At 33.8% G+C, this 10,314-nt stretch overlaps 2 protein-coding genes across 2 annotated transcripts; both read right to left on the minus strand.

Moving 5' to 3' along the window:
* Positions 1 to 1,596: 1,596 nt before the first annotated feature.
* On the minus strand, positions 1,597 to 2,112 carry LOC106333577. The gene has a single exon (XM_013772011.1). It carries the CDS (start codon positions 2,110 to 2,112, stop codon positions 1,597 to 1,599), a length of 516 nt encoding a protein of 171 aa, XP_013627465.1.
* A 2,810-nt stretch (positions 2,113 to 4,922) lies between these two features.
* Positions 4,923 to 5,744, minus strand: LOC106333588. The gene is made up of 2 exons (XM_013772021.1): positions 5,142 to 5,744; positions 4,923 to 4,955 (listed from the first exon to the last, which is right to left on the minus strand). Exons 1-2 carry the CDS (start codon positions 5,742 to 5,744, stop codon positions 4,923 to 4,925), a joined length of 636 nt encoding a protein of 211 aa, XP_013627475.1.
* Between the last annotated feature and the right edge of the window lie 4,570 nt (positions 5,745 to 10,314).

A 10,314-nucleotide genomic window follows, 5' to 3' on the forward strand; every position in this document is an offset into this window, starting at 1 on the left:
TTTGATCATTCTTTGCGTAAGCAATGCATCCGAATATCCGAAGGTGGTTCATGTTAGGTTTACGTCCACAGAAGACCTCATATGGGGTTTGATCCTTGAGCGCTCGAGTGGCTATTCTGTTAAGGAGATATGTTGCGTGTCTCGTTGCTTCCCCCCACAAGTAATTTGGCATATGCATATGCTTTAAGATACTTCTTGTCATCTCCATCAATGTTCGGTTGTGTCTCTCCACAACCCTATTCTGTTGTGGAGTGTACAGAGCCGTTAGATGTCGTTTTATTCCTGCTTCTTCGCAGAATAGGTTGAACTCCTTAGACACAAACTCACCTCCTCTGTCTGTTCTGAAAGTTGTTATCTTCTCTCTTGTTTCTTGTTCTACCACGAGTCTCAATTTCTTGAATTTCTCGAAAGCTTCACTTTTTTTGTTTTAATAGTATCGTCCACATATATCACGAGTGGTCGTCTATGATAACAAATATATACCTGTTTCCAGTAAGAGTACTCGGAGTTATGGGACCACAGAGGTCACCGTGCAAGAGTTCTAGTACTCTATTGGCTCGGTATGAAGTGGCCTGGGGAAATACCAATCTTGCTTTTTTCCCAAGTAAGCATGATGAACATATTTCTTTTGTGATATTCACATTGGGAACTCCATTGACGAGCTCTTTCTGTATCATAGTCTTCATTGTAGCTGCGTTGATGTGTCCTAACCTTGCATGCCATCTGTTAGACTCATTTATCTCGCTTAGGTATAGTTGCGCAGCTTCTCTTATTCCCATACGGACTTTGTAAAGTCTGTTTTTCGATCTGTTTGCTCGCACAAGGAGTTTTCCCTTTTGATCGTGCATAGTGAGACGATCCCCTCTCAATCTTATGTCGCAGCCTGATTCAGTAGCTTGTCTAAGGCTGATGATGTTACTTCTTAAGTCCGGAATAAAATACACATCAGTCATCTTCCTCGCCTCACCGTTCATATCGATGAAAGATATAGTTCCTTTTCCCATGATATCAACTCTTGAGTCATCTCCAAATCTCACCTTTCCCGTGATTGTGTTATCCATAGACGAGAAGTACCTTTTATCACCAGTCATGTGGTTGCTTGCGCCGTTGTCCAAGTACCATATGTCATCTGCATCCGTGTTGCTCTCATACTTTTCAGGGTTACAATTCTTCTCGTTTAGGTACACAACCTCGTGTATCATGAGTTCATCTGCATCATGTGTGTCACTAGCTTCATTCTCTTGAGCTTCTTGAAGCTTCAACAACCGGTCGGGGCAATCTGTGACATAATGTCCTACTTTGTCACAGCGGTAGCATGTTACTTTTGATGCATCTCTTACACCATTATACCTTCCTCTGCCTCGTCCTCTGTAGTAGCCTCTGCCTCCATGAACGCGTCCTCGCCAATCCCTGTTGTAATCTCGGCTGTAATAAGGATTTGGTTGTGTTACTTGATTCTCAGCGTTTGAGTACATTAGTTTGGTATGATCCTCTTGTGGTTCTTCTTCTTCTTCTTCTTCATGTTTGCGTTCTTCGTACGCTTTCATACGACCAATTATGTCTTCAAAGCTGGTGTTGTTTAGGTCTAGTACTTGTTCAAGGGAGGCGACAATGTGAATGTATTTCTTCCGTGGTAGGCTGGTCAAGAATTTTTACCAACTTCGGTTCTTCTATGCTGACACCTAGGGATGCAGATTTAGATGCTATCTCAGATATCTTTCCTCCATAGTCATCAATCTTCTCTGTATCTTTCATCTTTAACCTCTCGAATTCACTCATTAGGGTTTGTAGCCGTGCCTCCTTTACTCTTTCAGCTCCAACATGCCTAGCTTTTATCGCATCCCATACCTTCTTGGCAGTATTGAGTTCACCGAACTGTAAGATCAGCAGTTCCGGTATGGATTGAAACAAGAGAGCTATGGCCATGTCGTTCTTATCTCCTTCGTTGATCTCCTCTTCAATGGCTTCCCATACCTTATGCACCTTTAAAGCAATTTTCATTCTTATTGTCCATACTGTGTAATTAGTCGCATTAAGCATTGGACACTTGATAGAAGAAGATCCTCCTTCTTCTTTAGGTTTCACGGTCAAAGGTATGATTTCGGTACTCATCTCTTCCTATGCTCTGATACCAAATATAGTTTCAAAGATCAAAAGATAACTCAATATAAAGAACTCACTCTTCTTTATTAATGATTAAGAAAACTCACTCAAAAACTTAAGCTCTCACAATTCTCAATCTCTAAAAACTCTCAAGTTATGTCACACTTTGACATCTCCTTATATAGAGATTATAACTTCCTAATCCTATTAGATAAACATATCTAGATAACTACTAAATATATTATAACTCCCAAACATAATAGGATTAGGCCTTTTAGCTTGCTCCTCAAGTTTCTTTAGATTTCAAGCTTATCTCAACAAAAGAATGATGGTTTCTTTATAGATATGGTGTGGTTTTTTTGAACAATAAATTTTCTTTTTGAACAATAATATGGTGGTGGTTTTGACGCATAGAACTCTATATAGATTAGGAAAAGAGAGTTTGTAGCGTTTTGGTCATCAAGCGTGTTTGAGATAAAAGACATGTTTAGTCTTTTCTTGTTAATGAATATAGTTATATTGCATACTATTATATATATATATATATATATCTTATAAGATTCCTAAATAATTTGCGTTGAGAAATTTAAGACGGTAGAAAACACTGCTTTCAGAAAGAAAGTTTTTTTTTGAGGTTTTAAAGTTTGTTGGGGCAGTGAAGAAAGTTATGTGTTGAAAAGAACAAAAAGTAAAAGAGATATTTTTGCAGAGATTCTCGGAGCATCTTTATCCATAAGTGGTTATTTAAATATATAAGTGTACTTAGTAGACTTAAGAAACCTAGTTAAGAAACAGTTCGATTTTGTGCCTACAATGGTAGTTTCTTAATTAAGGGTTCTTTAAAAAAAATATATATAATTTTTTTTTTTTAACATGAAATTTATTTATTAAATAAAACATATTAAATGATAAGATTTTCAACATAGGATTTAAAATAAAAACACAAAAACACAGATTACTAAAATAAACGAGAATAATTTGAAAGAAGCATCGTCGTCAGTTGTTGTCTTCATCACGTCCAAATTTACGCCATATATGTTCAACCAAATCAGCTTTCAGTTGTTGATGCATTTGTTTATCACGAATTCTAGTTCGAACAGCCATCATATTGGCGATATTTGAAGGCATATCTGTAGAATATGCGAGATCGACATGTGAACTTCCGGTGTCTTCTCCTTGTAGGAACTCTGAAACATTGAATTGAGTGTATCCATCTCGTTCGTCTTCTACTATCATATTATGGAATATGATACATGCTCTCATAATATTCTCAATTTTGACTTTATCCCAAAAAAATGCGAGATTCTTAACAATGGCAAAACGAGCTTGCAAGACTCCAAAAGCACGCTCGACATCTTTTCGGACAGCTTCCTGACGTTGAGCAAATAATAATGCTTTCGGGCCTTGTGGTATTGGAATAGATTTGATAAAATTTGCCCATTTCGGATAAATACCATCGGTGAGATAGTAAGCCAAATGATACTCTCGTCCATTGACGAAGTAAGTGACTTGCGGAGCTTGACCATTTATTATGTGATCAAAAACAGGTGAACAATCAAGAACATTGATATCATTTAAGGTACCTGGAGGTCCAAAAAATGCATGTCATATCCAGAAATCATATGAAGCAACCACCTCTACGACAATTGTTGGTTTACCCAAACCACGAGAATATTGCCCATTCCAAGCGGTGGGACAATTCTTCCACTCCCCATGCATACAATCGATGCTTCCTATCATCCCGGAAAATCCACGATGCTCTCCAATATCAAGTAGACGTTGAAGATCAGCCGGTGTTGGTCTTCTCAGGTACTCATCGCCGAATAAATATATTATTCCTTCCACAAATTTTTTGACACATAACCGAGTTGTGGTTTCACCGAGCCGGAGGTATTCGTCGACCGTATCAGCCGCAGTACCATATGCCAAGACACGAATAGCTGCCGTACATTTTTGGAGTGTAGAGAGACCAAGCCTTCCACGACCATCTTTCTTTTGGCGAAAGAATTGAACTTCGTTGGAGAATCGATCGACAATGTGCATGAACAATCGTCTGTTCATTCTAAAACGTCGCCGGAATAAATTTTCAGGATACGTCGGAGTTTCACTGAAATAATCATTCCATAAATGTATATGGCCTGCTTCACGATTTTTTTCGATATAAACGCGTTTTTCCTTTCCGGCCTCTGCTCTTCTTGACCACCATAAGCCCGGACTAGATTCTCGAATGTTTGATCAAAATGTTGATCAAATGCATCATCAAATGCATTATCAAAATTCTCATCATCTGAATTCTCATCATCCGAACCTTCAAAATTGTAGTTAGAAGAAGATAACATATTGTGACAATGACAAAGAGAAATTTAGATGATTATTTTGAAACAAGATTGAGAGAAAGCATATGAAAGACGCGGGGAAATATTGGGTTTCATACTAAGCCCAAGAGATTGAGAGAAAGAATATGATAGTGTTGACGATTCATTTTATATGAATGTTTGGGAGTTTTATTTAGATGATTATTTTGAAACAAGAATGAGAGAAAACATAATATGAGAAGGAGAATATAACACAAATGGTTGTGAGAATACACTTTTACTTGAAGATACTAATTTAAAGACAATGGTGGAAGAAAAAAACAAACACAACTTGAGTCACGTTACGTGGCTTCCTACTAATTCCGTGACAGAAGAAAACAACAGACACAACAACACGACTTCCGTGACACTAGAAAACAAGAACAGAAGCCCACTCCGTGAAACGAAAGACAAGAAACTATGACCACAATAAAACAAGAACAGAAGACCACTGGCAGAAGTACTTCACACGGTTGCTCCCATGCTACTCCGACCAGCCTGAAACCAAAGCACAACACAGAAGAACAACAATGGCATTAATAACAACAATAAGATTAATACATAACACACAAGAACAACAATAAGATTAAGAATCATGCTAAACAGAACATAAGAAACATAACACACAAGAACAACAATAAGATTAACGACAAAGCTAAACATAACATGATAAAATAAACAGACACAGAGCATGATACTCTCTGGCTCAACCAGAAAGTCTGATACGTCGAGATGAGTATCATCGTTTAAACCATGAAAGGAAGGCCCGGGTTCATCAGAGATGAAGTTTGTTTCCCCTCTTCCTTTCTCTTTTCCCTTTTGGGATTCTCTATACAGATCGGCTAAATCTTTTGGTGTACGACAACTACGTACCCAATGACCTTTCATGCCGCATCTGTAGCAAACCTTTCCTGTTTGCCTTTTATCATCCCGGTCCTTTTCATTCCTTTCATTCTCATGGAAGTTCTTATTATTTCTTTCATCATAGGGACGGAATCTTCTTCCTCGTCCTCTCCAATTATCATAATTGGATGATGCAACATTCGCTTCAGGGAATGGAGCATATCCAGTGGGACGAGTTTGATGGTTTAAAGTCACGAGTTGATTATTATGCTCCGCTACAAGGAGGACTTGCATCAACTCCGAGTAACGGGTATATCCATTCACCCGGTACTGTTGCTGCAGGATTACATTTTCAGGATGAAACGTGGAGAGAGTTTTCTCGATAATATCATAATCACGTATTTTCTCTCCACATAACATCATCCTCGAAGTAATTCCGAACATCGCGGAATTAAACTCACTAACACTTTTGTAATCCTGGAACCGGAGATGGATCCACTCGTGTTTAGCTTTCGGTAAGATCACATATTTCTGGTGATCAAACCTCTCTTTTAAAGATTTCTAGAGGTCACAAAGATCCTCTTTCGTAATATATTCATCCTTTAAACCATCATGGATGTGGTGTCGTAAAAATATCATGGCTTTTGCTTTTTTCTCATCCGACTCCGTTTTTGAACTATCGATGGTTTCCAAAAGCCCGTTTCCTCTCAGGTGCATCTTTGCACCCACTGCCCATGTCATATAATTATTTTCCGTAATATCCTGGGCATTAATTTCGAGCTTGTCAAATTCGACATGATAACTGTATTCATAGAATAATATATAAATATAGTAAAGACGAGAATTTAAATGCAAATTTAAATGCAGAAATTAAAGGCATAAAATAAAAGCATAAACTTAAATTGCAAAAATTTAAATAACATAAATAAAATCAAGAGGCTTAGCCTACCACATGATCCGAGGAGTTATAGGCTACCATATTGATCATTTTTCTTTTTGTTCACGGAGGCAAAGCCTACCACGTGTTTCTCTGATCGTGAAGGCATAGCCTACCATAACGATCAGTCGGGAAAGGTAGCGCCTATCATCCCGAAAAATAAACGGAGAAGGTCTAGACTCTCACTCCGAAACAATAATAAAATTTAAATAAATTAAGTATATTGAAATACATAAATTTAAATATTAGCTCGGTTGGTTTAAAAACTTTCGGATTGATAAACTTCAGTTGGTCAGAGCTTCGTGCTGATAACGTGCTGTGAATTAATAAAAGAAAGGATGAGATGGGATCCCTTTTGTTTTATATAAGTATATATTAATATATTTATTTCTCTTTTGTGAATAAAAGTAATGAAGGGAGAGAGAGTAGATAAAAGTGATGTTATTATTTCTTTTGTTTCTTATTTTACAATCATACAACAAAGAGAGGAGATGGTATTTATAACCCACTAAAATCGGTCATGGACTCAGATATTTACCGAAGAAAGATGTGGTGGGTACATGTGTATAGTGATAATCGCACACATTTGATGAGAGTGGGACATCTGTTACCATGATGAATAATCATCTTTTGCAATAGCTTAGAACATTTCCGACTTCAATCCATAATTTACTGCAAAATAGAATTGAAAATGAAATGATGAACAAACAAAAAACTCATTACTCTATTTATAGACTTTTTTGTTTGTTCATCGCTCTATTTCTCACTCCATTTTGCAGTAAATTATGGAGTAGGGTTGGAGATGCTCTGATTATTAAAACTGATTAAACTATATTTTATGTCTCACACAATAAATTTTTAGGTTTTCATATATGTTAAGAAGCTATATTCAATTTAATTAAAAATATACCATTTTATTTGATTTACTATTTTTAATAAATTTAACATAGTAATAATTTAATACATTTATTTTTTTAAAGTTTTTTATCATTTATTATTATTAACTGATAAAAATTTAGAAAATTTAACTTATACACACTTTTAACATATTTTTTGACGTTCATTATACACACTTTTAATGTGATTGAAACATGGGAATAATATATTTCAGATTCAAAGAACGGAAACACATTTGGGCAGCTGACAAGAAAATGAAAGAATGAAAACACATTTACAAAATTACTGTGGGTTTTTGATGATGAGCTTTGAAAACATGGAGATACGTAACTACTATTTACTAACTTCTAACCACTGCCCTATTAGTCGTGTGGGGGCCATTGCACTCTATCCAAACTTTGACTAATACTAGTAACAACTGCATGGTGTGTGTTTTTTTTCTCTTTTTCTTGACCACCAATAACTGCATAGTGTTAAAACATAAACATAAACTTACACCTTTGTACGACCTTGTACAGTACGTTTTGTTATTTGGGTGCGATCGGTAAACATGGCTTAATCACGAAATCATGAAAAAAATGGTTAAGCCCCGGAAAAATTTAATCTAGCCGCAGAAAATTTTAAATAACACATACCAAATTGATTAAAAGTACTTTACTAAATGAAATATAAATATAAATAATTAACTCTATTTAAATTAATTTACTTTGTATTACAAATATTTAGCTTATTTTCAATAAGTTTTAAGTAATATATTGACATCTCCTAATATTATAAAATAATTATAGTATATTTTTATTTACAACATAACTATTTATCATTACAAAAATTATTACAATTTATTAAAAATAATATTATCAGATAATTTAATAATATAAAAGTGTTTATTTTGTTAATAACCAACTAAAACTCGCTTTTCCACTTAATGAAATTTATTTTCATATTTTTGTCCGCAAAAATTTAAATATGCTTTTTGGCGTTTTTTTTTTCATCCTGCAACATATTTATGATTGATAAAATATTAGCGTGATTGCGTTTCCCCAAAGTTACCAATCATGGCTTTTATTTTTTGCAACCGATTTTCAAGTTATACTTCTCTGTTTGTTTTCGTTCTATATGAATATTTTATATCCAACATACGTGTGAAATGACAAAAGGGGTGATGGATCTTAAAATCCATTCGAAAAATAAATTAGGGTTTATATTAACGTGTTTGATAAGTAACTTAAGAACAAAATGTCTACTGATCAACAAAAAAAAACTACTGATCTTGATACAACCACCGTGACATATTTAATCAAAATATAATTATTTTAAAAAATATCCAAAATCAGATACATATTTAATTTTAAAACTCAAAATAATAATATATTTATACATGTTTAAAATAATTTTCTATTATATTTTGAATAAATATTTGATTTCTTATTTATAAAATATTTTTTAAATAACATTTTTTAATTATGAAAATAAATAGTATTATAAATTTTTATATAAGTTATATTAAATTTGTACAGTATTTTGAACCACTTTTATTCACTTTCACAATTCAAACATATGTTTTGAACCGTTCGATCCGCTTGATTCACACTTAAACCGATCGATCCGTTTCATCCATTCTTGTTCTCTCAATCCGCTAGATCCGCAATACTTGATCCTCCAACTTATATAGATTAAAGTTAATTACAATATAACTATACCCAAACTTGAGTCGATCCGCTCAATCCGCTGTATTCAATGCTGATGTTCGTAACTTTTTTTTAGACGTTAGTGACATTGGACCTGATTTTTAGACCAGAATTTTTGGACCGAGTCTTGAGTGAGGTGAAAGCCGCTTCCAATAATTGTAAAGAACTTCAAAAGATTTGTTTGTGATGTATATGTTCGTGTGTGTTTAGAGCAATAAATCTAAGAAAACAAAAACAAGAATAAAAGGATTTTTTTTACCGAAATAAAAAAAATAAAGTTAATACAAATGTTTAACTATACGAAAATGAAAGAAAGAGAGTTTTTTTTTTGATTAAATAAAGAAAGAGAGTTTAAAGAAGAGTTTTGACGAAAAAAAGAAGAGTTTTTTTTTCTTTTTTTTTTTTGTCAAAAAAAGAAGAGTTTTGACGAGCTATGTGTATATGTTGTCTTTGTGTACTATCTTCTCTGTTTCATAACGAATACCATTTTTACAAAAATTAAAAAATAACTAAAATATATTTATGTTTTTAATAATTACAATTATTTAATCAATAATTATATATATATATAATTATTCGTTAGATTAATGCATTTCACTGTTTATATTAACTTTAAAATATGTATAATGCATTGACATTCTTAAATAACATTTTTTATGTAATGTGAAATATGTTAAAATGAAAATGTTTGAAAACAAAGGAAATATTTCAGACAAAAACCAATTTTTGAATTTAAAATCAAAATTAACTAAAACTATTGGTTTTAGTTAATAACAAATTAAGCGCAAAACGTTAGATGATATAAGTACATAGATGTTCTTTGTGCTGCCTCCCAGTGGCTGAGAGACTAGAACTCTAAATCCTGCCCTATAATTTTAAGGGTGTTTTTCAAAACCAACCCACAATTTCTAGTCAAACATAAAACCAACCTCTTTTTTTTTGTCATTATTATTCATCAATAAAATTTTCATATTATCCCTATGTTTTTGAATTATTCACAAAATTGCCATTTTTATTTAATTTTTTATTAGTTTCGAAATTAACAAAAAACCAAATACACCCTAACCATTTCTTCTTATTTACAAAAATGCCATCGTCATCAATTTTTTCAACCACCATGAACCACCATTTTTGAGCTTTAAAGATCAAGAATTCAATTTTCAACCACTTTTTTCTCATTCTACCCCAAAAAACTTCATTTCCTCTCATCTCCGCTACATTTCCATCTAAAAAACTCTCATAACTTTCATTTTCATAATCACAAACTTCATATTTTCGAGTTTCTTCATTCGTGAATAGTCAAAGATGTTTCTTTTTGCACATATTTGGAGTTTGGACGGTTGAAAAGGTTGGAAACGAGCTTTACACAAGAAAAAGGTAACTATTTACATGGTTTTCGTTCTTTTTCAGATCTGTGTCGCGACGGTAGACTGTTTTGTATGTCTACGCCTCCGTGGAGACTTACGATGCAGTCTATTTGTCAACGCACGGG

Source organism: Brassica oleracea, chromosome C1, assembly GCF_000695525.1.
Source record: "Brassica oleracea var. oleracea cultivar TO1000 chromosome C1, BOL, whole genome shotgun sequence".
NCBI classification, from domain to species: domain Eukaryota; kingdom Viridiplantae; phylum Streptophyta; class Magnoliopsida; order Brassicales; family Brassicaceae; genus Brassica; species Brassica oleracea.